At 45.9% G+C, this 22,079-nt stretch overlaps 1 protein-coding gene across 10 annotated transcripts in view; it reads left to right on the plus strand.

Annotated features, from left to right (window-relative positions):
* Nucleotides 1-22,079, plus strand: part of LOC138480764 (uncharacterized) — an 807,842-nt gene that overhangs the window by 269,612 nt on the left and 516,151 nt on the right. For 9 of the 10 annotated variants that reach the window (XM_069612499.1, XM_069612500.1, XM_069612505.1 and 6 more), the window contains one exon: nt 14,946-15,068. The exons of the other annotated variant lie outside the window; for it this stretch is intronic. In XM_069612499.1, coding sequence (XP_069468600.1) covers nt 14,946-15,068 — 123 coding nt within the window. The remainder of the gene's footprint in view (nt 1-14,945; nt 15,069-22,079) is intronic. 10 annotated transcript variants of the gene reach the window in all.

A 22,079-nucleotide genomic window follows, 5' to 3' on the forward strand; every position in this document is an offset into this window, starting at 1 on the left:
AGTTTTGTATTTAAAAGAGTGGGGATGTTGAACAGTTTTGAGCATGTTGGATAGGGAGCTCCAGAGTTTAGCTGCAAGGGCAGGGAAGCTCGAGCCTTTTGCAGTGTGTAGCTTGAAGCTGGGAATAGTGAGAGTGTGGGCCTGAGCAGATCTCACGGGTCTAGATGCTGTATGTTCTGTAAAGCGCGAGGATAGGTATGTGGGTGCTGCATTGTTCTGGGCCTTGTGAGTAAGAACTAGGGCTTTGAGGGATATGCGATGGGCAAGAGGGAGCCACTTCAGGTGTGGGAGATGTGAGGTTGCCTAGGAAAGTTAAGAGCCGCCCGTATGGCATTGTTCTGTGAGATCTGGAGTCTGTCGAGGTTTCTTTGGCTTGTCCCTAGGTAGAGGGCGCTGCAATAATCGATTTTGGACATGATGAGTGTTGTGGCGAGGATCAGGCAGTTGACCGTGCTCAGAAAGGGATGGCATTTTGCAAGTGTAGGCTGACGCTGAGACTATAGAATTGGTTTGTCTATTGAGAGACAGGATAGAGTCTAGGTAGATTCTAAGTGTTTTTGTGACGTTAGAGACTTTGATAACGTTGCCGTCGATAGTGAAGGATTTGTATTTTCGGTCAAGTTTGGCAAATTTGGAATGGGAGTCCAAGATGAGTAACTCTGTTTTTTTGGATTTGCAGATTAGTATTTGCCAAAGCTGGGTGTCTTCCTAGAGCTGTATACCAACTGTGGATCAGCACCATAGGGGGTCCCTCAAGGTGAAGGAGGGTATTCTTTATGTGCCACTCTTACTTTATATCTTATTTCTTCTATTACTCAAAAGATAACAGCTGGGCACTGGGCAGTTACATTATATCAACTGCCTGCGGCTAAACACAAAGCCAGCGCGACCTCAGGAAGCCATTGATGGTCCTTGCTCTAGAATGATTGAAAGACTGGAGTGGGGTGGGGGCACTGAGGGGGGGATCACGTGCTGATTTACACAAGCTGATGTGTTTGCCCGTTGCATAGTCTCAATATCAGCCTGCAACTTGACATGTGCTGTTATGTGATAGATAATGTTACTTGCTTGAGAAGCGAGAATTCCACAAGAGATGCACTTCTCTTTTTCACTGTTTTGAAACCTCTGAAAAGTTGAAGACCCATTGGGGTTCAGGTCCACTGTTTCATCTGCCACCTTATCTGCAGGATGTGCCTGTTAGGCAGAGTGCCACACACTGCACAACTGTTCAGACCAGAGAACACTATCACAAGTCTTGCCCCTCTAGTGGGGCTGTCCTTATGCAGAAGAACTAGTGTAATGTCGTCTTTTTATAGTGTTGTTTTTTTTCCAGCATAAATCATATCCTCAGACTTGTTTTTTACCTTTGTAGCACTGGGAAAATAGTTATAGTAAAATATCAGCCACATAGTATTAGCAATTGATAGCTCTGCCTGAGACCTCGAAATCCATAGTGTTTATAAGACCGGCCATGCTTTGAAATTTAGAGTCACTGATAGTGTGTTTAAAAAATGGTAAGAGTTCTGTCACACTTGCTCCAGAGGAGACCCATTCAAATAAGAACAAGCTCCATGTATGCTCTCCAATTGCAGGACATGTGTTCTTCGAATGCTGTGCCATCTCACACATGTTCCTGCACATCAACATGTTGCTAAGCAGTGTGGGGGTCATTCAGCCACTGCCTTCAACATTAAAAGGGACCCCATATTTTACTCTTGGCCCATAGGTGGCTTATTGTCTGCCGACTTCAATTGTAGGAGAGCTGTCTACATGTAGGTTGATATAATTGCCATTGCCCTCCAAAAGCACACTAGGGTGCAAAACATGCATCCGAAAAATTCTATGATAGGGTGCCTGATTTGTGGGCATGAGCAAACAAATAATAGGAAACTATCTAATAGCATGTGAGTTTACCTGACTATATTTCAAGGTTTCTTTTATTGACATCATCAGAGGTCGAAGTGAGAGGGAGCTATCAGAAGTGAAGTACCACTACTTTATTCTTTTTTTTCTTTGGTTTACTGTATACAGATCCACTTCACTTTACAGCCATTTTCATCATCCCAGAATGGTCCCATCTAAGCTGAGGCATACCTCTTCATTAATGACCCCATAACAGTTACAGCTAAACTGAAATCTGGTTCACGGTACAGTCATAAAACCTTGAGATGAGGCCTGGATGAGCTCCACCTGGCTGCATCTTAACTCTTGGTAGCTGGAGGAGGTTCTGCTAACACGAAGAAACCACCTGTCGCATCATCCCATCTCCCTCTAAATTTTAGAAAACTTGTCAAGTTGTTAGTTCAGGTTAAATGCTTAGATATTACAGCTGATCAAATTATGGACCTTTTCCACAGGATTTTATTTTAACATTAGGTGACTACATGGGAGCTGCACCTTCAAGTCACCTGGGAAGTGCGCAGTTATAGTAAGAGCCTTAGGGCCTCATTATGAATATGATGTAAGGGGTAGAATTGGAGGTGAAGAGGAAAATCCGAATATTTCTTCAGCCCTGAAACACCCCTGAACTAGAAGAAGCACCGGCGACAATATGGCCGCCGATCCCATGAGCTTGTACCAATCCCCACTGCTCCTACCATGGAGAGATACCACGAAAGGAACCCAACCTGCTGACCATACAATCCTGCAGTAATACAAACCCTGCCTAGAGTGAACGAAGAGACACAAGACAGAGCTGGAGACAACCACATGGACAGACTTGACTAACTGCACCACAAAGCCATGCCTCAAGTCGTTAGAGACATCACGACGACATAGCTTAATTAGACAGGAAGCAGATGTGCAATCCGCACAGTCGGGACACTCATACCAATCTACACAAAGAACACACGCGTACAGCTCTGTGAGTTAGAGGACAGTGATATATACATCCTGTCTGCACGTTTATCCTTTTGCCACTTAGGCTCACTACAGCAAGGATTAGCAGTATGGCATTGGGATTGTTAGACAAGTGAACAAGCGCAGTGCGTGGATGGCGCCTTCGCAGGATTGAGGTGGTGTGCTGGACAATGGCAGCTCTGGTGAAGGCGGGGCAAACAAGAGTACACCGCGTAAGGTGCGGGCCACGGAGGCCCCTAGACAAGAAAAGGCAAACTGCATTGTATAATGCATAACGTTTTTTATCCCTGTGGTGACAGCGGAGAAATGGAATCCTTGACTAAAAGTCAGGTAAAATACAAGAGTGCATTGTACTACCACACAGGGGTGGGGAACAACGTATAGCGAGTCAGGAACAATAGTAACTCCCATCCAGCACTGTTGCAAGACACTGCCTACCTGTAACGACAAAATAGTCAAATACAGCATACAATGGTCCAAAGTTACGGAAGGAAAGATAGCAAGACTTTGGCCACGTAACAGCAGTTTCTCCAAAGATGTGCTGCAATCACTACTGACACACTTACAGAGCACATACAAGGGGAAGAAGTTAGCTAACCATACGGAGAAATTCGAAATGTTGTGTACGTTCCAGGAGGATAGACCTCATGGATGATGAGCTTGCCGGGGGTCAAGGGGGAGGGAGCGGACTCCTGCGCTCCTCCTGCTGCACGACCTAGCGTCACCTCCGTTGACGTAGAGGAGGAGGAGGATTAAGGCTTATACCGGTTACGGGAACTTAAAGAAGTGAGGAAACCGCGAGAATTAAAAGCAACAGAAGGATACTCAAACCCTATGTATAAACCGGCCCCATAGACCCCAAAGGTTTATGCCCCAAGCGTCCAGCAACAAGGGATGGGAGAGGAGGCCGACAGCCCAGGCCTCGTCGAGGAGGGGCTCCGGTGTGTAAAAAATGAATTTGTAGGAGTAGGTACAGACAAATGGGTAGTGGCACAGGTACTATTGAAATTACAAGGGGTCACAACAGGGGAGGCAGAAGGTGCAACTAGGGCAATAGAAGAGTTGGAGTTGGGGCAGGGGTATAGAGGATGGGCAACACATGTGGTAAGGGAAAAGCAACTATGGGGAGATGAAGAAGTTAAAGAAGTTGAAGAAGTTAAACTAGAAGGGGAGGTCGGAGAGCAGAAGAGATAGTCAGCAAGGGAACTGGAACTGCAGGATCAGGTATGGAAGGAACGTTTGGCGCTGTTGGGGAGAGAGTGGAGGGAACGTGACAGAGAAAAACACAAAGGGAGCAAGGCAAATAGCCTTGGAGAAAGAAAATATTGTTACAACAAACACGTAAGTATGAAGAAGGGAGAGTGAAGGAGTTAAGGTTGGAAAGAGAACGTGAGCAGAGGGAGGACGAGCAGGCCCTCAAGAAGGTGAGCAATGCAGTAAAGGAGGAGCTAGACAGCAAAACACACGATGAGGAGCAATGGGGAGGACAACAGAACAGGCAGGTCCCTAAGAAATGATCCAAATATGCACTAGAAGGAGCATATTGTTTTTTATTGAAACTACAGTTTAAAACAGAGGAGTTAAACTATTGTTTCAAACAAACATTTCTTCAACTTCGTTAGATACTCATTTATTAAGGAGAACTTATAACAAGCCCAGCCCCACAAGCACAGATGGCAGTTTCACAACCCCAACCTCAGCTCCAACGACAGCAAACAGTACAGCACTCTGCAGCAATTCACACCACAAATGGGAGGAGGGTACATGGGAATGGGCATTTACCTAAATAACTATAGAGAAAGGGGAGAGTTCCAACGAGAGTGGGGCGTTGGACCTCCATCACACCACCCAGGGGGGATTCAAGGGATACCCACAGCAAGTGCAACAGGGCGAGGGAGGAGGAGGATTCCCATGGCAAGCATGAGAGCCATCGCAATGTTGGACCTGTGGGCAGCTAGGTCATATTTCCTGCAGATCTAGGAGCAGTGGGATGAAACCAGTGTGGGGTGAGCAAGGGCAATAGTTTGATTATGTGAATTCACTTGTTTCTAGATCCTTTTATTTCTCGTCAGATACAACAGGTAAAGGAGTGGTTGGATGACAACGCACAAGAAACTGACAACATATCCAAAGAACAAAAGGAACTTCCCATTAAGTTGGGGACCAGGTTCTGCACAAAAATGTTACGAGGCAGTTCATCGCGACTCGCTTCACAGGCCCACACATAGTTGAGGCAGTCACAGAAAGAGCTGTTAAACTTGAAGGACGCTCTGTCTGATCCCATCTACAAGACATCAAGACCTACAAAGTATTGGCCTCACCCCAAGGCGACTCCACAGGAATCGACAGGGCCAACTCTACAGCAACAAGCAACCATCAAGAAAGCATTAGTGCCCCAGACACACGTGAACCTGAAAGTACCCCATCCCTAATAGAGACTCCTTTCCACCCAATGGTCCGATTGCCCAGACTTCTGATGTTCCCACTGCAAGACTGGTGCAAATTGACCAGTAAGTTAAAGGCACACATACATAGGAAAAGTCAGCACTCAAGGATGATATATATTTATTGCATAAAACCTCTTTCAGTGCCTTGAATGAAAGTCATAAAATGTTGCAGCACTCTAAGCTAACTTGATCATTCCACACGCGCAATCTCATTATTCACCACACTGTGTTTACCCTGTCTTAACATTCTTCTTATTTACACATGCAGGGTTCTGCGACTGTTGATTATACATGTATAACTGTTGGTAGGTGCAGGCATGAGGATCTAATTTAGATGTTGCTTCCTATTGACCACCCTGAAGCACTGTCTCATCAATACATCCACGCCATAAGAAGGCCGACACATTTTAGACAACGGGCAACACAAAAATACTACTGCGCATTCCTTGAATACATAGCACAAACATACCCACAACTTCAGCACAGTGTCTACCCTGTCCTGCCCACACTTTGGGCCTCATTACAAGTCTGCTGGCACGGATACAACGGTACCAGTTAGCTTGCCGGTACCGTTGTTTTTCGGACCAACAGACTACGAGTTGTGCTTGTGGGTGTCGCACTGCACGCCAGGTCTGACCTGGCGTGCAGAGCGGCACACCTGATCACAGCATGCCTGTAGCACCAGCACCATTCTGAATGGTGCTGGTGCTACAGGCATCCCCATTCCCATTGATCCCTATAGGGCTCAATGGGAATGGCGATGTACCGGTACCGGGGCCCACGAATGGGCAATTACCGGATACGGCGGTGTCGGAATACTCCATAAATTGCCCATATGCGGCTGCCGAACCAGGATGCAACTCCGGTGGCAGCCGTGCTGGATTTACCCGCACGGCTGCCACCAGAGTTCTAACATCGATCCATATGGAAAATATGAGAAGAAATGTTTGCATGGGCATTGAATGATTATTTAGTACACAGAGCTTAAAAGTAATTGCAAATACTAATACAATAATGCTTTTTAACATGATTTTTTGAGGAGGGCAACTTTATCATCTCATCTCATCAGTCGCAATAGGGGTGTAAGTAAAGAGAAACAATGGTTCTGTTAATAAAAGTTATTGTAACAGCTGTGTGGTTACTATTATCACTGACCTCCTAGCAACTGCCCTCTGGCAGTTGTATCTAGCTTTGCATGTCTCTGCTGTATCCAATACTAACATTCCCCCCACCCAAGCTGCAAGAAATACTGTGTCAGGTGGAACAGAAGACACTGCTTATAAGGTAAGGAGAGGTAAGCGCAGTGTGGACACAGATGTTAATGGAATTGACACATACCTCACTGGTATTGGACACATAAACAACATGTGGTATAAGCACATGGCAGAAATTGGTAAGGATACTTCAGGGGAGAGCAGCTATGTCTGCTCACTGATCCCATATGCCATGAGCATCTCCAGGACTTTTGTAGCAACAGAAGTACCAGTAGCAACAGCACAATGCCTCCTGTATCTCGCAATGTCCCAAACATGGGGAAGATTCCAAGGGAAGAGAGCAACCTTAAAATGGAGGTCAAAGGTAACATTTAACTATGAAGATAATTTCATTAAGACATCACCTATGATGAACAATTATTGGCAGCACATTGAAGTGCTCCGATACATAAATGATGGTCCAGAAAAGGGAGAGACGAAAACAGTAACAATGGAATACCTACCATGATAGAGGTGAGCAAGGGAAATAGGTGGAGAACCCGGCTGTTGGGAACGACCATAGGTGCTGGTGTAAGGGAAGGTATACACAAAGGATAGATTGGAGGATGGAGTAGTGGGGAGTAAGGCTCTGCTGTTGATAAAAGAAGCCATAAACAAGGTCCAGGAAGAAAATGATATGTGCCTCAAAGAATGGGCCAAAAGTGTGAGTCTGCTGACTTGAGTGGATAAAGAAGAAGGACCACTCACAGTAATTCCTCAAACAACACCTGCTTTGTGCTACCAACATGACGGCGATGATCAAGTAGGGAAAAGTGAAGGGTGCCAAAGAATAGAGAAGATTACAGAAATGGGGACTGGTACGGCGGTGCTGATGGATCACTAGTGGGCCTGTGGTTCCAAAGCTTATGACTAACTACCATCATACTGGGGAGGGATATGCTCCCTGGCACATGTCAACATACCCTCATTGGTATTGCCTAAGAAACATGTCAAGATAGACGACTTCCCTAAAATGTACGAAGGAAACGGTAGGATGAAGAGATCACTGCTATCGACACAACACCCGCAAGGTAACGCCATGAACCATAAGGAGGCAGTCAGGAGAGTAAAAAGAGAAGGAAACTACTTTGAGGGCAGTCAGAGATGGCACTTGATGAGGTACCACCATCTCACAGGCTCTTCAGCAGGACTGCTTTTCTTCTCAGCACTAATATACCCCAGATGTCAAACTTATGCCAATGCCATGTGGCATCAGAATACAAGATAGCAGCTGATGATGACTATAATTTCAACAGTGAACAGGTTCACCGAAAAAAATAGAAAACCATAAGCAATTTGACTGGTGGCGCTACAGAACAGTTACGTCCTGGTTCGCCTCATGACCATGGAATGAGGTGTTTGCGGCAAGACAGGGAGTTCCTGCTGCATGTTCACACCGGCAAATGACGAAGACAATGGCACTCTTTCTGAAGCAGTAGCACAATTGGCACAGATGCACACCAAGATGGAAGAAGAATCTAAGGGTACGAAGAAAGACGGACGCAGGTTCTCGTACATCTGGTCTTTTAGATGACCTAAAGATACTAGCTGGAGGACTGATCAAGGGAGTAGTTCCCTGTTTGTAATAGAGATCCGTCTGGCAAAATGCAAATCGACTATGGAAGAGGTGGTTGGAATGAAACTACTTATGGCCATGGGCAGTGATCAGCAAATGGACGACATAATAAGAGAATGTGAAAGACTTAGACAGCAAATAACAGAATCAGACATGTATCCACCCACAATGAAAAAAATACATAGGTAAAGTTGTTTACTGCCGACCCAGAGGTGGATGTGTCTATATGTATTGGTCATTTGAAGATCATGTCAACTACTATGGACACTTGGCTGGAATCACAAAAGTGTGGCGCTTGATGGACGACAGAAGAAATCATAATGTTGTGGTTGCCAAGTTGACCAGAGGGGGGACTGAAGAGGGAAAATCCGAATATGCCTTCAGCCCTGAAAGACCACTGAACCGGAAGAAGCACCAGGACAATATGGCCACCGATCCAACAAACTTGTACCAAGCCCCACCACACCCACCATGGACAGACACCATGAAAGGTACCCTACCAGCCGACCATACAATCCCGCAGTAATACGAACTGTGCCTAGAGTGAACGAATTGATACAAGACAGAGCTGGAAACAACCGCATAGACAGACTTGACTAACCGCACCACGAAGCCATGTCTCAAGTCGTTACAGAAATCCTGATGACATAGCTACGTTAGACAGGAAGCACACGTGCAATCTACACAGTTGGGACACTCATACACCAATCTACATGAAGAACACACACGTACAGCTCTATGAGTTAGAGGACAGTGACATATACATACTGTGTACACATTTATTATTTTGCCACTTAGGCTCGCTACAGCAACGCAGAAACGCAAGATGCCAGAGGAGCTTGAGTACTTTCTTGCAGATGCTTACTTGCTAGTAACCCTATGGAAGGATAGGAGCACTCGAGGGACCTGACTGACCCTACCCCACACTAACCTATGGACATAATGGAAAAATATGATAGGAGCCAAAACAGGCCATAGGGAACTGCAGTAGGCCATTATCGTCTCAGACGAATCTCAGAACCACAAGATGCTGTGCAAGCAGAACAACCATGGCACGAACAACGGCGGCCAAGGCTATTATGTTGCAAACGACATTCCACACACAGAGCCAAGGTTACTCCGGCTGCAGCAAAGATGATTCCCTGCAAAATACAAGCTATTTCGAATTGACTGAGCCCGAAAGAGCGGTCCCCAACCACATGACTCGGCCAGAGTTGATATTGGGCCATGGCTCGGAGGATGGGAAAGAGCAGCCGTCCCATAGCCAGACAGCGGTTCGCAACATACTTGCTCTCCTCTAGCCGCCTTGTATGATGAGAATGGAACGCTCTCATGGCATTAGTCTTCTACACACTATTGTATTACGCAGACACATTGATGCACCTTGCTGACACATAGTATACATTTAGAGCAAACATGTGTTTTCCGGGCTGAGTTTGCCCCAGGCTTGGGGGCCCGCAGCATGATCAATCAGGACCCTCGGGTCTAGGGGCAGATGGCGGGGGCTACTGACCAATTACAAGGCTCACCAATGTAACATTTTTAGAGTAGCAATTTTTAGGGATGATCCAAGTACACCACCTGATGCAGCAGCATCCAATAATACCATCTCTCTATAGGTTCCTATACTGGAACTACACTTATGGGCCAATCCTGAGTGCTGTTAGGTTTGGTGAGGTAGCCTGCTGAGTGATGCAGACTATGATACAAGTCTAATTGACTGACCTGCGAGCCAGAATGCAGTGAGATGTGCCTGGACCTGCCTCTGTGCATATGACCCCAGTGTGTTTTGTATAACAAAAACGCAATAAACTCTTTGCTATTGTGTGGACCTCAACTTCTTTTGGAAGGAATTGGGGCTGTCCGTGAACTGGGAGTCCATAGACCCTTAGCACGGATTTGCCTGCCCAGAATTTACCCTAACAGAGGTAACTCAGTTACCTCATATTTTACCACTACGCCAAATTATGAGTTAGCCAAAATTGGCATTAATTCCACAGGCAGATATTCCTCCAGTAGAATTTGCTCCAGAGGTAATTCATCCAAAAACTGGAGTATCCCTGTGGCCAAGCCCGTCTGCAGAATTACCTCCAAATAACCCATTCAATTTCCACCGAATTACAAGTTAGGAATCCCTGGAATTTCCTCCAGAAATGAGAGGAATAACAGCAAAAAACACAGAGGATTTATTTACCTCCACCAACATGGTGGAGGTAAGTGCAGACAGGTCACTGAAATCAAGGTGCACCAGATCACCACAGGAGTATATAACGGCCACACCCTCACCCAACACACATCCAGCCAACATACAGCCACAAGCAAACGTTCATTATGGGCACCACTACCCCTTACCCCACCTACTGCTACAGCAGCATGCAAGACCACAGCCTTGAAGGAGACAGGCAACACAAAGACACAGGAGACACATGGCGTGGGGGTCACACATTCCACGTGTCCGCCCACCCCCATGGAACCCAACTATCAGCAAATCAGTGACCATCTACCGTCCGCACCTCCCCACCATCACCGACCTGGGTGATAGGTGGGAAAATATTCAGCAATTTGTAATTACTACAAGTCCCATGATGCAACGACAGAAGTGCACAGAACAGACCTAGTACACTGACTGACCCACCTCATAACTAAGACAGTACTTATGTAATGACAGGTACACTGCCATGCAAGGCAGCACAACGCATCTAGTCACAACCATACTAAAAATGCACTGCAACACCATAACTGAAACGTGATTTTCAGATGACATGACCCTGACAAATCCTTAATTAATGATGAATCCTGCAATGTGACTGATTGCAATTGTACCATGTATGAAGAGTCACATCAACCTCACACAGTCCATGCATGTCTTGCATGAGAAGCTGGCCACCCACAGTCACCATGGCTGACGATGCATGTTTGAACCATAGCAAACCACAGTAGGAGGCCTACCGTGATGCGCAGAGGAGGCCAAGGCCATGCATTGAGTGCACATTTGGATTTGTGAAAGCCAGAATCAGGTGCCTACACCCCACAGGTGTTGCCCTCATGTGCAAACCGGATGAAGTCGATAAGATAGTATTCATCACTGCAAAGATGCACTACTTGTGCACTTGAAGGCACATTTAAATGCCACCAGATGAGGCCTAATTACACCGTAGCTCAGGTGAGGATGAATCTGAAGGTGTAAACAGGTCACTGTCCTGCAAGAACCCCATGGGCAATTGGCCTTCACCATGCACCCATGCAACAGTGAGGGCATCAATGTGGCACTGAATACACAACTTACTCAACCATATTATAATCACCTTACACGGACACTACTTCAGTGATTTATTCTGAACTTAACATACCCTGATCCCCAACTCTACCACCCACCCCACGCACTGATCCCCAACACAAGCTCCCACCCCACACACTGTTCCCCAACTCCACCACCCACCTACATACTGATCCCCAACACAAACTCACAACCCACACATTAATTTCCAACTGTACCAACCACCCCACACACTGATCCACAACACAAGGTCCCACCCCTCAAACTAGCCCCTGGACATAATCCCACTAGTGCAAACTCTTGTCCACCTTGTCAGCAGACATTGGGCCTCATTACGACCTAGGCACTAATGGGTTAACGGCGCGGTAAAAGGCTGCGGTGCCGTTAACCTATTAGCGCCTAATTACGAGGTCCCTTTGCGGGACCCGGCCTTAATGGCTGGTTTTACCAGCCGTTAAAGTAGGGACCCGCAAAGGGACCTTGGTGCTAAGTACGGTGCCGCAATTTGCGGGAGGCTGTGCAATGAGGAAAGCATTCTAGAGAGAACTGGCAGGCAGGGGAATGTGGTGGACTAGAAGCAAAGGATGCATAGTCTGACAGCGCGTCTGCAGTGCCACCTGTGGCCTGCTGGGAGTATGTGCTGTCATGAACACTGGGACCCACATGAGGGGCCACAGTTTCCCCAGCTGTGGCCTGTGGTGCTGTTTTCATAATGGTCTTCTGTGGATGCACCATGGCTGTGTCCTTCCCAACGCTTGTTGGGCCTGTGAATTGCATACTCACAATATGCCTTTTTTGGGTGGCACTGTCCTAATCACAGGGCTGGCTGGTTGTGTGCGCCTCATGGTGCTGGTTGGTGCTGGTGTCCCGGAGGTTCCGTCAATATCACCCTGTTACTGGTGTCTTGAGTGCCTTTTAGGGTATAATTCATATGTCCATAAACACATTGGTGCTGTGGTGCATGGCGATACGACATTATTTTTCACTTGTACAGTTTCATTGCTGTGCCTTGTTCCTGCAGATGGGGCATGCATCATGTTCCCGACACTGTGTACTGACCATGCATGTTGTAGGTGTAACCAGGTGGCAGGTGTGTGGTGCAATGCTTACTATGTGTGTGCAACCCTGGCATGGGTTGACCAACAGTGTGTCCTGCACAGATGTTTGTCAGGACTGTTGAGGTTCTGATTATGGTACATCAGTGAGGTCATTACACTGCATTGATTTGTATATGAATCAGATGGACGTGATGACATGCATGTAGTGTGCAGTGAGTGCCTCTTTTGCGCTGATGGGCTGTGTGTCTGACATTCATGCACATGCTATTGTCGTATGGTTGCATGATGTATGTGTTGCTTGTGCGTGGGTGCTCACCATGTGTCGGGGGCGTTTGTACTGTTTGCTGTGGGTGTGCATTGGGCCTTCGGGGATGCATGCCATTGGTGATAGTTGGATATCATTCCTTCCACTTCCTACCCGGATTCCCTGTATGTGGGTCATTGGTTTGCTGACTGGTATCACAGTAGACTTTGACCTGGCCTGGATTGTGCATTGTGGCTCGGCCTCATGTCACTTTGATGGATTCATAAATTCTGTGGCTGGAAATTCCAGGGAAGGACACAGCGGTAATGGTAACTCCACTGATTATCAACTGAAATTCCGAGTTCCGGATACGTTTTCCTTGCGAAATTACCGTTACCGCGAATGGCAGGTGCAGATGCCTGCCAGATTGTAATTCAGAGGAAATTCTGCTGGACAACACTGTGTCAACGGTAATTCCGATTTTGCAGAATTACCACAGAATTACTTAATAAGTTGTAATAAGGCCCCTAATGTCAAGTCTCTTGGACTACTGTACCACGCATGTGTCATACTTCATACCCACAGACTATTCATCAATCCAACTTTGTCAGACCAGAGGGGCTAAAAGAGTCCCAGTAATGGGATCGAGCCTTTGTAATACATGACCACATTCTTTTCATGGCATCACACATTTTTCCACTGGCAGACCCCTGTTGAAGTAGTTGCTGTTCAGAAAGATGTTAAGAATGGGTTATAGTAGAGATAAGATCAGAGAGGAGGTTTTTTTTTCATAAAGCCCATATTCTCTATATCTCTGTTCACTTTGTCTTCCACAGTGGGTTATCGCCTCTGTACATAAGTTGGGTGGGCACGCACTCTCAGTGACCTCACCAGATGCTCTCCCACTTCAACATACCACTACTATGCTGGATAGCAATGCATACAAAATCGCTCTCTTTACATTTCTGCTCTTCGTCTTTAGTTTCCATGGTAATTGTAAATGATTATTTCTAACGCGCTTAATACCCAGAAGTTTCTTAGGGCTGACCGGGGATCGAACCTGTGTTGCACTGCATCGTCTTTCTTTCAAGACGAGCACGTTGCACCTGAACTATCCTCCCGGTCCATGTTCTTGTTGAAAACATCTCTCTAAATTCTTCTTATTAGACTCTGTGATCATCAGCTCTCAACTGCCTTCCTGTCTGCCTCCTCTACTCTTCCTCCCGCTTTCGCTCCTTCTCACTATTGATTCCTATAAACATTGAATAACCACCCCACCCTGGAGCTTAAAAGCTATTCTATTAGAGGAACTGTTGCAGACCAGGCTCAAGTTCACTTTCTAAGGCATAAAGGGGAGTCTCTAACACTCCACTTTATCTTCCCCAACCTGCCTTTACTGATGACGTCATGCAGGAATGTATATATGAGTATATGTTACCTAAATATTTGTGTAATGTGCTTTGCTATGGCTTGTAAATGACGCCCGGGGCATTACCTGGCCAGTAATGCCCCCCACTCCCTCAGGTTATATTGCTTAATTATAAACCTTTCACCATCACTTTGTGGCCCACTGGGGATATAATGCAGCAGCTCTTCAGCAATGAAGAGGAGCTCTCTGTGGTAAGTGGGCAGCAAGCAACGTCTTGCAGGCAATTCACCCGAGACCCATTTTATATGTACCTTTTGTTTATTTTAAGATTGCATTTATTTATTTGCAAGAAAATAGCGCTTTGACAAGATGCACTGTACGCAAGGTCCTATTGCCCTACAACTGGGAGCTTTACCATAGACCACCTCTTACAGTGGTTGCTACTTTATGCTGGTGATGAAGAGGGGGCTGCCCCCAATATCAAGATGGAGGGCACAGACATGCAGTGCATACATTTAGTCACAACTTACAGTACAGAAACATATGGTCAGATGTGTAGGCAACGTATGCCAGTCTGGCAAGCAAGAGTCTGGCGTAGGGACACTGATCCCATGAGAACACTCAGCGATCACAAACACTTAGGACCTTGGGAGAGTGCAGTAGTTACTTAATGACAACAATGGGGATCGGAGAGCAGCTTCAGGGGTACCTCCATTGGTGGGCTCTTGCGGTGTGATCTGCTGTTGTGAGGACATTTAAAAGTATTGGGCTTCAGATGTTTGATCACTGGTAGCAATGTTGGGGAAGCTGTGATTGGTCTTCCTTCTTTACCCCATGAGAAACGTGTGGCTTCTTTTACCAGGTGATGCCGATATCACACCAATCACTCCAATGAGTAGCAGCAAAGGCGGTGTCACCACAGTTTGGCCTGGCAGCACAGGAGAGGATGGATCCCAGTCCAGCAGAGCACCGACTACTAAAAAAGGTATGATGCCATGTTTCCCCAAAGTGCAACCCATAAAGGTCTTCTAGACAATCAGTAGTATTTGCCAAACCTGGGTGTCTTCCTAGAGCTGTATAACAACTGTGGATCAGCACCATGGGGGTCCCTCAAGGAGAAGGAGAGTATTCTTTATGTGCCACTTACTTTTTATATAATGTCTTCTATTACTCAAAAGGTAATAGCTCGTCACTGGGTAGTTACATTATATCCACAGCCTGCTGCTAAACACAAAGCCAGGGCGACCAGAGGAACCCATTGATGGCCCTTCTCCAGAATGATTGAAAGACTGGAGTGGGATGGGGGAATTGGGGGCAGGGGGGTGATCACGTGCTGATTTACACACGCTGACTTGTTTGCCTGTGGCATAGTCTCCATATCAGCCTGCCACGTGAAATGTCATGTTATGTGACAGATAATGTTACTTGCTTGAGAAGCGAGAATTCCACAAGAGATGCACTTCTCTTTTTCACTGTTTTGTAACTTCTGAATAGTTGAATACACATTGGGGTTCAGGTCCACTGTTTCATCTGTTTCATCTGCCACCTTATCTGCAGGATGCCATGTTAGGCATAATGGCACAAACTGCACAACTGTTCTCCAAACAAACATGTGGTGCCTCAGGCATGTGCTTTCCCAGACCAGAGAACACTTTCACAAGTATTGCCCCACTAGTGGGGCTGTTCTGATGCAGAAGAAATACTGTAGTATAGTCTATTTATAGCGTTGCTCTTTTCCAACAAAAATCATATCCTCAGACTCTTTGTTTTCTACCATTGCAGCACTGGGAGGATATTTATACTTAAATACCAGACACATGGCAGTAGCAATGAATAGCTCTGCCTGATATAGTGTTTATTATGACCAGCCATGCTTGAAATTACTGATAGTGTGTTTAAAAAATGAGTTCTCTCTCACTCGCCCCATGTGAGACCCATTCAAACAAGCATAAGCTCCATTTATGCTCTCCAACTGCAGGACATATTTCCTTCGGATTCTGTGCAACTTCACACATATTCCTGTACATCAAAATGTTTCTAAGCAGTGTAGGTGTCATTCAGCCACTGTCTTCAACATTAAAAGGGACCCCATATCTTACTCTTGCGCCATAGGTGCCTTATTGTCTGCCGACTTCAAATGTAGGAGAGCTGTCCACATGTAGGGTGACTTAATTGGCAATGCTCTGAAAAATTACACTAAGGTGCAAAACATGCATCAGAAAAATTCTGTGATACAATGCCCATGCCTGTTTTGTGGGCATGAGCAAAGAAATAACAGTACATTATCTAATAGCATGAGAGTTCACCTGACTATATTTCAAGGTTTCTTGTTCTGGTATCATCAGAGGTTGAAGTGAGAGGGAGCTATCAGAAGTGGAGTACCACTACTTTTTTATTTTATTATTTTTGGCTATTACGTGGTGCTGAAAGTGCTACATATAAAAGCAAAACTATTGTCATTAACATAAGAGCTTGAAAAAGGGGATTTGAATGCAGGTTTGTAATGCTTTTCAATGCAGGCGATATATGAGGATAGATGTATGTAATCCATTGCTAAGAGATATCTATAGGATGTTCCTCCCATTCCCAACCATCTCCAACCACAACACACCTCTTTTTGCACTCTGTGACTGAATGTCCACCTTCTCGTGAATTTGTGATACATTTTTACTTCCAACATGGGGGCTGCCATGTGTTAATGTTATTTAAAATGTATTTGATTTTATAGGTGCTTTCAAATAGGTTTATTGCAGCTTTCAAGTTATGTTACACATTTTACAGTATTTCTTATTAAAAATAAACAAGGTAGTGTAATAAGTTTTGGTTTAAAACTGCACTGACAATCTACATCTAGTGACTTGTGGGGGATTGGGCAAGTGTTTTTGATTTAAGAAGCACCTGACTGGCTGTGCAGTTAGTGATGTGATTGGATGTGAAATGTGTCTTTGTAGAAATAAGCCATTTTGTTTCAGCAGCACTGCAAGTCGTTGTTGTTAGACAGCACAGAATGTGGTCTTGATTGTATGATTGTGTATGTCGGAAACGCTTGAGGGATATGTTTGAAAGTCTCTGAGGGTGGTGGGAGTTTGAAGCAAAGGGCACCCAGTCTGCCAGTTTGGCAAGGCCTTCAGTCCACAAAAGCTGAACCCACCGGTGACAGTCGTGGGCACTCATGATATGGTTGGTTTGCTTCACCGCCGGTGAATTTGTTGCACACAGGCCATTGAAAATGGCACAGGGGCCTAGCTGTTTTTGGCAGACTGTTCAACAGACTGCCGAGGGGTTCATTGTTTGGCTTCTGCTACGGTGGCGAAGGAGGTTTTTGTGTGAGATCCATGGGCGATATGCTTCCATATCTGAAAGTTTTGTTGACTTCCGTGCTTCGGAAATTTAAATTAACTTCACTAATTTACTGCATTAATGCGTGGTTGCGGCTTCAAACTCATGCTGTTTGGGACAGTTAAGTGTTATTATGGTTATGTGCTTTTAATACACTTCAGCAACGTTGTACTCTTTGGGGCAAAGGAGTATGGCTTTTATCAATCACACACATACGTTTTGTGAGTGCCTCTTGGGGGCTAAAGGTGACTTCACATATTGATTACTTCTATCTGATGCTGAGGCAGTTATGTTATGTTATTGTGACTTATATGTAGCATTACTTGGGGGCCTAGAATGCGGATAAATGGATAATACATTTGGTGCAGTTTCTATTCCTCTCAAAACAATAACAAGACTTTGGGGAGTGGTGGGATGAATAAGGACCATTATCAACTTCAAAAGACAAACCAACATCAAACAAAACATTGAACATGGTTCTCTACCCCACCCTCTCTACCCCAACCTACCACCACTTTCTCTACCCCCACCAATGCTATCCCCACCCACACTACCCCCACTCTCTCAACCCCACCTCCACTCTCCACTGAAGTACACCCACTCAACCCCCTCTATCTCTTCCCACCCTTCCCCCATCTCTCTACCATCATCTTACCCTCTCTCTCTACCCCACGCACGCCAAGATAACCCCTTTAGCCCCACCCAACGAATACCATCTATTCCCCCAAGCAGCTACCTTACCTCCTCTCTCTATCCCCCTCATCCTTCCTGTCACACTCTAGCTTTATTTCTTACCCTCTCACTTTCACCCTTTCTCACTCATTTCCTTTAGCTCATCATTGATGACCCCTTCTATCAATGGCTTCCTCCCTTGCTGTATTCCCCATATCATTCTCTTGCACACCTAAGCACCCCTTATCGCATCCTCCTTTAAAAGTTGCACTCACCTCCTTGCACCCTAGTGCATATAAATGCACATGCACAGAAGAGCAGTAAGCACCCACATTCCTGGCATTGTCAATGCTCGTTTTTACTGTTTACAGATCCACTGCTGTTTGCAACCATTTTCTCCATTCCAGAATGAAGCATAACTCATCATTTTATGACCCCATAATAGTTACAGCTAAACTGAAAACTGCTTCACTGTACAGTCATAAACCCTTGAGACGAGGCCTGGATGAGCTCCATCTGGCTGCCTCTTAACTATGAGAAGCTGGAGGAGGTTCTGATAACACTAGGACACTACCTGTCACATGATCCCATCTCCCCTTGATTTTTTGAAAACTTGTCAAGTTGTTAGTTCAGGTCAAATGCTTAGATATTACAGCTGATAAAATGATGGGCCTTTTCCACCGGATTCTATTTTAACATTAGGTAACTACATGGGAGCCACGCCTTCAAACCGCCGGGGAAGCGTACAGTTATAGTAAGAGCCTTTGTGACTAGACACTTGGACTACTGGAATCCACACCTGTGTGATAATTCCCAACCACAGACTATTCATCCATCCAACTTTGATAGACAGGAAGGGATAAAAGAGTCTCAGTCATGGGGTTGAGCCTTGGTCATACATGACCGCATTCTTTTCATGGCATCACACATTTTTACAGTGGCAGACCCCTGTTGAAGTAGTTGCTGTTCAGAAAGATGTTACGTATGGGTTATTGCAGAGATAAGATCAGAGAGAAGAGGTGTTTTATTTCACAAAGCCCATATTCATTAAATCATGTATTTGCATTCTTGTTAAAGCGCTGGCCCTATCCAGATGGTCTCAGAGTACCTTACAAGCTTAAAATGATGGTAGTTACAAAATGTTTTCAGGAATGGATAGGACGATTGGGGTAGACAAGTGATAGCAGATGTGGAGCGCAGGGTTATATGTAGGAAAACCCGTATGCTGTGAGGCTCTCTCTGAAAGTGGCGATGGAGGATGCAGTGTGTATGTGAAGACATAGGGTTTCCATGCCCTGGTGGCCAGTTGTTAAATGCTTGTTTTTGTATGCATGTGAATTTGCAGAGAGGAATGTGTATAAGCTGTTGTCTGGTTTGTTGTCTGTTGGTCAATGGTTTGAGTTTGTCATATGGGGAAGATGGAAGATGGAGTTTTGCAGTGGATGGCTTTGAATAAAATGCAGAGTCCTATTAAAGCAGTTCTCTGGAATATGGGCAGCCATTACAGTTGGGAAAGAGAGGGGATGATGTGTGAATGTTTGTGTAGGTGGAGGATGATATTGGTGCCATGTTTTGTGTGGATTGAAGCGAGGCATGGGTGCTGTTGGGGAGTCCAGTGAGGAGAGCATTTGCATAGTGCAGCTTAGAGAGAACCCGTGCTTGGGATGCTCTGTGGAAGTCATTAGGGTGATTTTGCGTATGAGAGGTAGCTGTAGATTAGATGAGTTGGTGACAGCGGTATGTGCTGTCTGAAGGAAAGGTGGGGTCGATGGTGAAGCCAGGGATTTGACAGAGCTTGAGCTGGATCTTATTAAGTTCCGGAAGCTTCTCAAGGCCCACCATTTCTCTTCTTCCGTCCCTCTCCTACTCCCTTGCTAATGCGCCTCTCTACCGCTTCGACTGGCTGCCTGGTCCCTTCTGAGTCTTCCAGGGCAGCAGGCCCTCCTCGACAAGTGTACACCCACCAGCACCCACCATAACCTGCACTTGCCATTCCGGCCCCTTCCCCCGACTAGCTTGGTGGGGTGTGTCTCCTGTTAGGAAAGATTCCTATTTATTGTACCTTTCCTTCCATTTCTATGGAACCCCAAACCTTTTGCTTTCATTTTTTAATCTGACCTGTTCTTTTTACAGTGCAGTGAAGCCTTAAACTTCACTACACTGGCTTTTGCTCATATGTTATGAGGAAACGGACATGTCCTTCAGTTTGTCAGGACAGTGAAACATTGTTTCTCTAGTTACTTGGTTACCACCTATAGTAACTTGTTATCACTTGTGGTAACTTTTTATCATTGTACAATGCATCTTACAATGCAGTACAATGGGGTACAATTTTTGTATTGCCCTAAACTTACACACAAAGGATTTTTGATTACTCTGGGTATGCTAAATGGACAAGCTGGTGGTAGCCGTTACATTTTCCTACTTTTTGGGACTTTTCATTTTACTGCATTTGGCAACTAACTGTGGCTAGTGGCCAAACATGGACATGCCACAAGAGTTTTCACGTGTCCTTTGACCATCTTGTCTTTTAGCTTTCTTCCTGGCCTGAGAGGCCAGGAAAATCCTTAAATGGACTTCCAGTGCCCCGGAAAGCATAAGACCTTGGCGGACTACTGGGGGGTAATGGGTGTTTGACTGTCTGTCCCAATCCACATACTGGTGTCAGCATGTCTGGGTGGAATTAATGAGTTTTGCCACCTGTGGCCCTGATTGGACCACTGCTGGGGAGTGTGTGTGTGGGGAAGATTTGTCATTGGTTAGTGGGGGCTGCTGCTCTTACCTGGCTTTTTGGAGAAGAAGAGGACCCCTGCACCCACTCCGGAGAGACCCTGGAAGAAACCAGAGGAGCCAAGACTCCTCTGCAGTTACAAGACTTGCAAGGAGACCGTGGACCTGTCAGAAGAAGTCTTGGCGACCAACGTCTGCTGCTGCCTGGGTCGAGCCCTGTCCTGTGGAAGATCTCCAGCAGTCCTGTGAAGGAGCTGTGACCCCTGGAGTGGAGGGCATATCCAATCTGAACGTATGCTTGGAGTACTGCAAAGAAGAGCCTTCAGAGTTGCTCCAGGATTGCCCTGTGGCTGACCAGCTCTGAGTATGGGCTACCGTGCTGCCAACGTTTCCATACTAAGTTGAGGCCTGGAACTTGGGGGATCCTCAGCTTGTGCTACAAGACTTACCGCTGCATACTTCTGTGGTCCTAGCATCAAGGGGACAAGAGATATGAGGGTAAGTCTGACCATGACATGTGAGTCCCTTTGTTACGCTGTGCCACAGTGACGGAGGTCCGAAATTGCTTACCCATGTCTATCCTGTCCTGAGAGGGGCATTGCTTCGAGTTTTGCTGCATTCCTGCACTGAGAGTCCTTGCAACTTCATCAGACACCGACCAGAGAGCTGCTTGAACCTGCAACGCCTGAGGATCAAGGTCTGAAGCTGATGGCGGGAAAAGTGATCTTGGACCTTCTTCAACTGACCTGCCAGGTTTCATGAAGAATCAGAGTACAGGGGTGAGTTATAGCGATACGTACCTACCCCCTTAACTCTGCTATCCAGTAACAGCTCAAACAGCTGATTTTCCTGCAAAGCAGGCCTGCAAAGTGGGCCTTCAAGTTTTGTTGCAGACTGTGGTTTCTGCCAGTGGATTGCCTTGGCTCCTTTCACTATCCGATTCAGCTTAAAACGCAGTTTTTCCCATCAAACAGGCCCCCGAATTGTGTCTGCAAAGGGTTGTTGCAGTCTGTTCTCGCTGCCAGTGGATTGCCTTGGCTCATCCCGCTATCCAGTTACAGCTTTAAACGCTGTTTTTCCCACATATCGGGCCCACAAAGTGTGCCTCCAAAGTGTTGTTGCGGTCTGTTCTTGCTGCCAGTGGATTGCCTTGGCTCCTCCAGCTATCAAGTTACAGTTCAAAAACATTGTTTTATCCGCAAAGCGGGACCGCAAAGTGTGCCTGCAAAGTGTGCCTGCAAAGTGTAGTTGCAGT

Source organism: Ambystoma mexicanum, chromosome 5p (assembly GCF_040938575.1).
Source record: "Ambystoma mexicanum isolate Mex_15411 chromosome 5p, UKY_AmexF1_1, whole genome shotgun sequence".
Classification (NCBI taxonomy): domain Eukaryota; kingdom Metazoa; phylum Chordata; class Amphibia; order Caudata; family Ambystomatidae; genus Ambystoma; species Ambystoma mexicanum.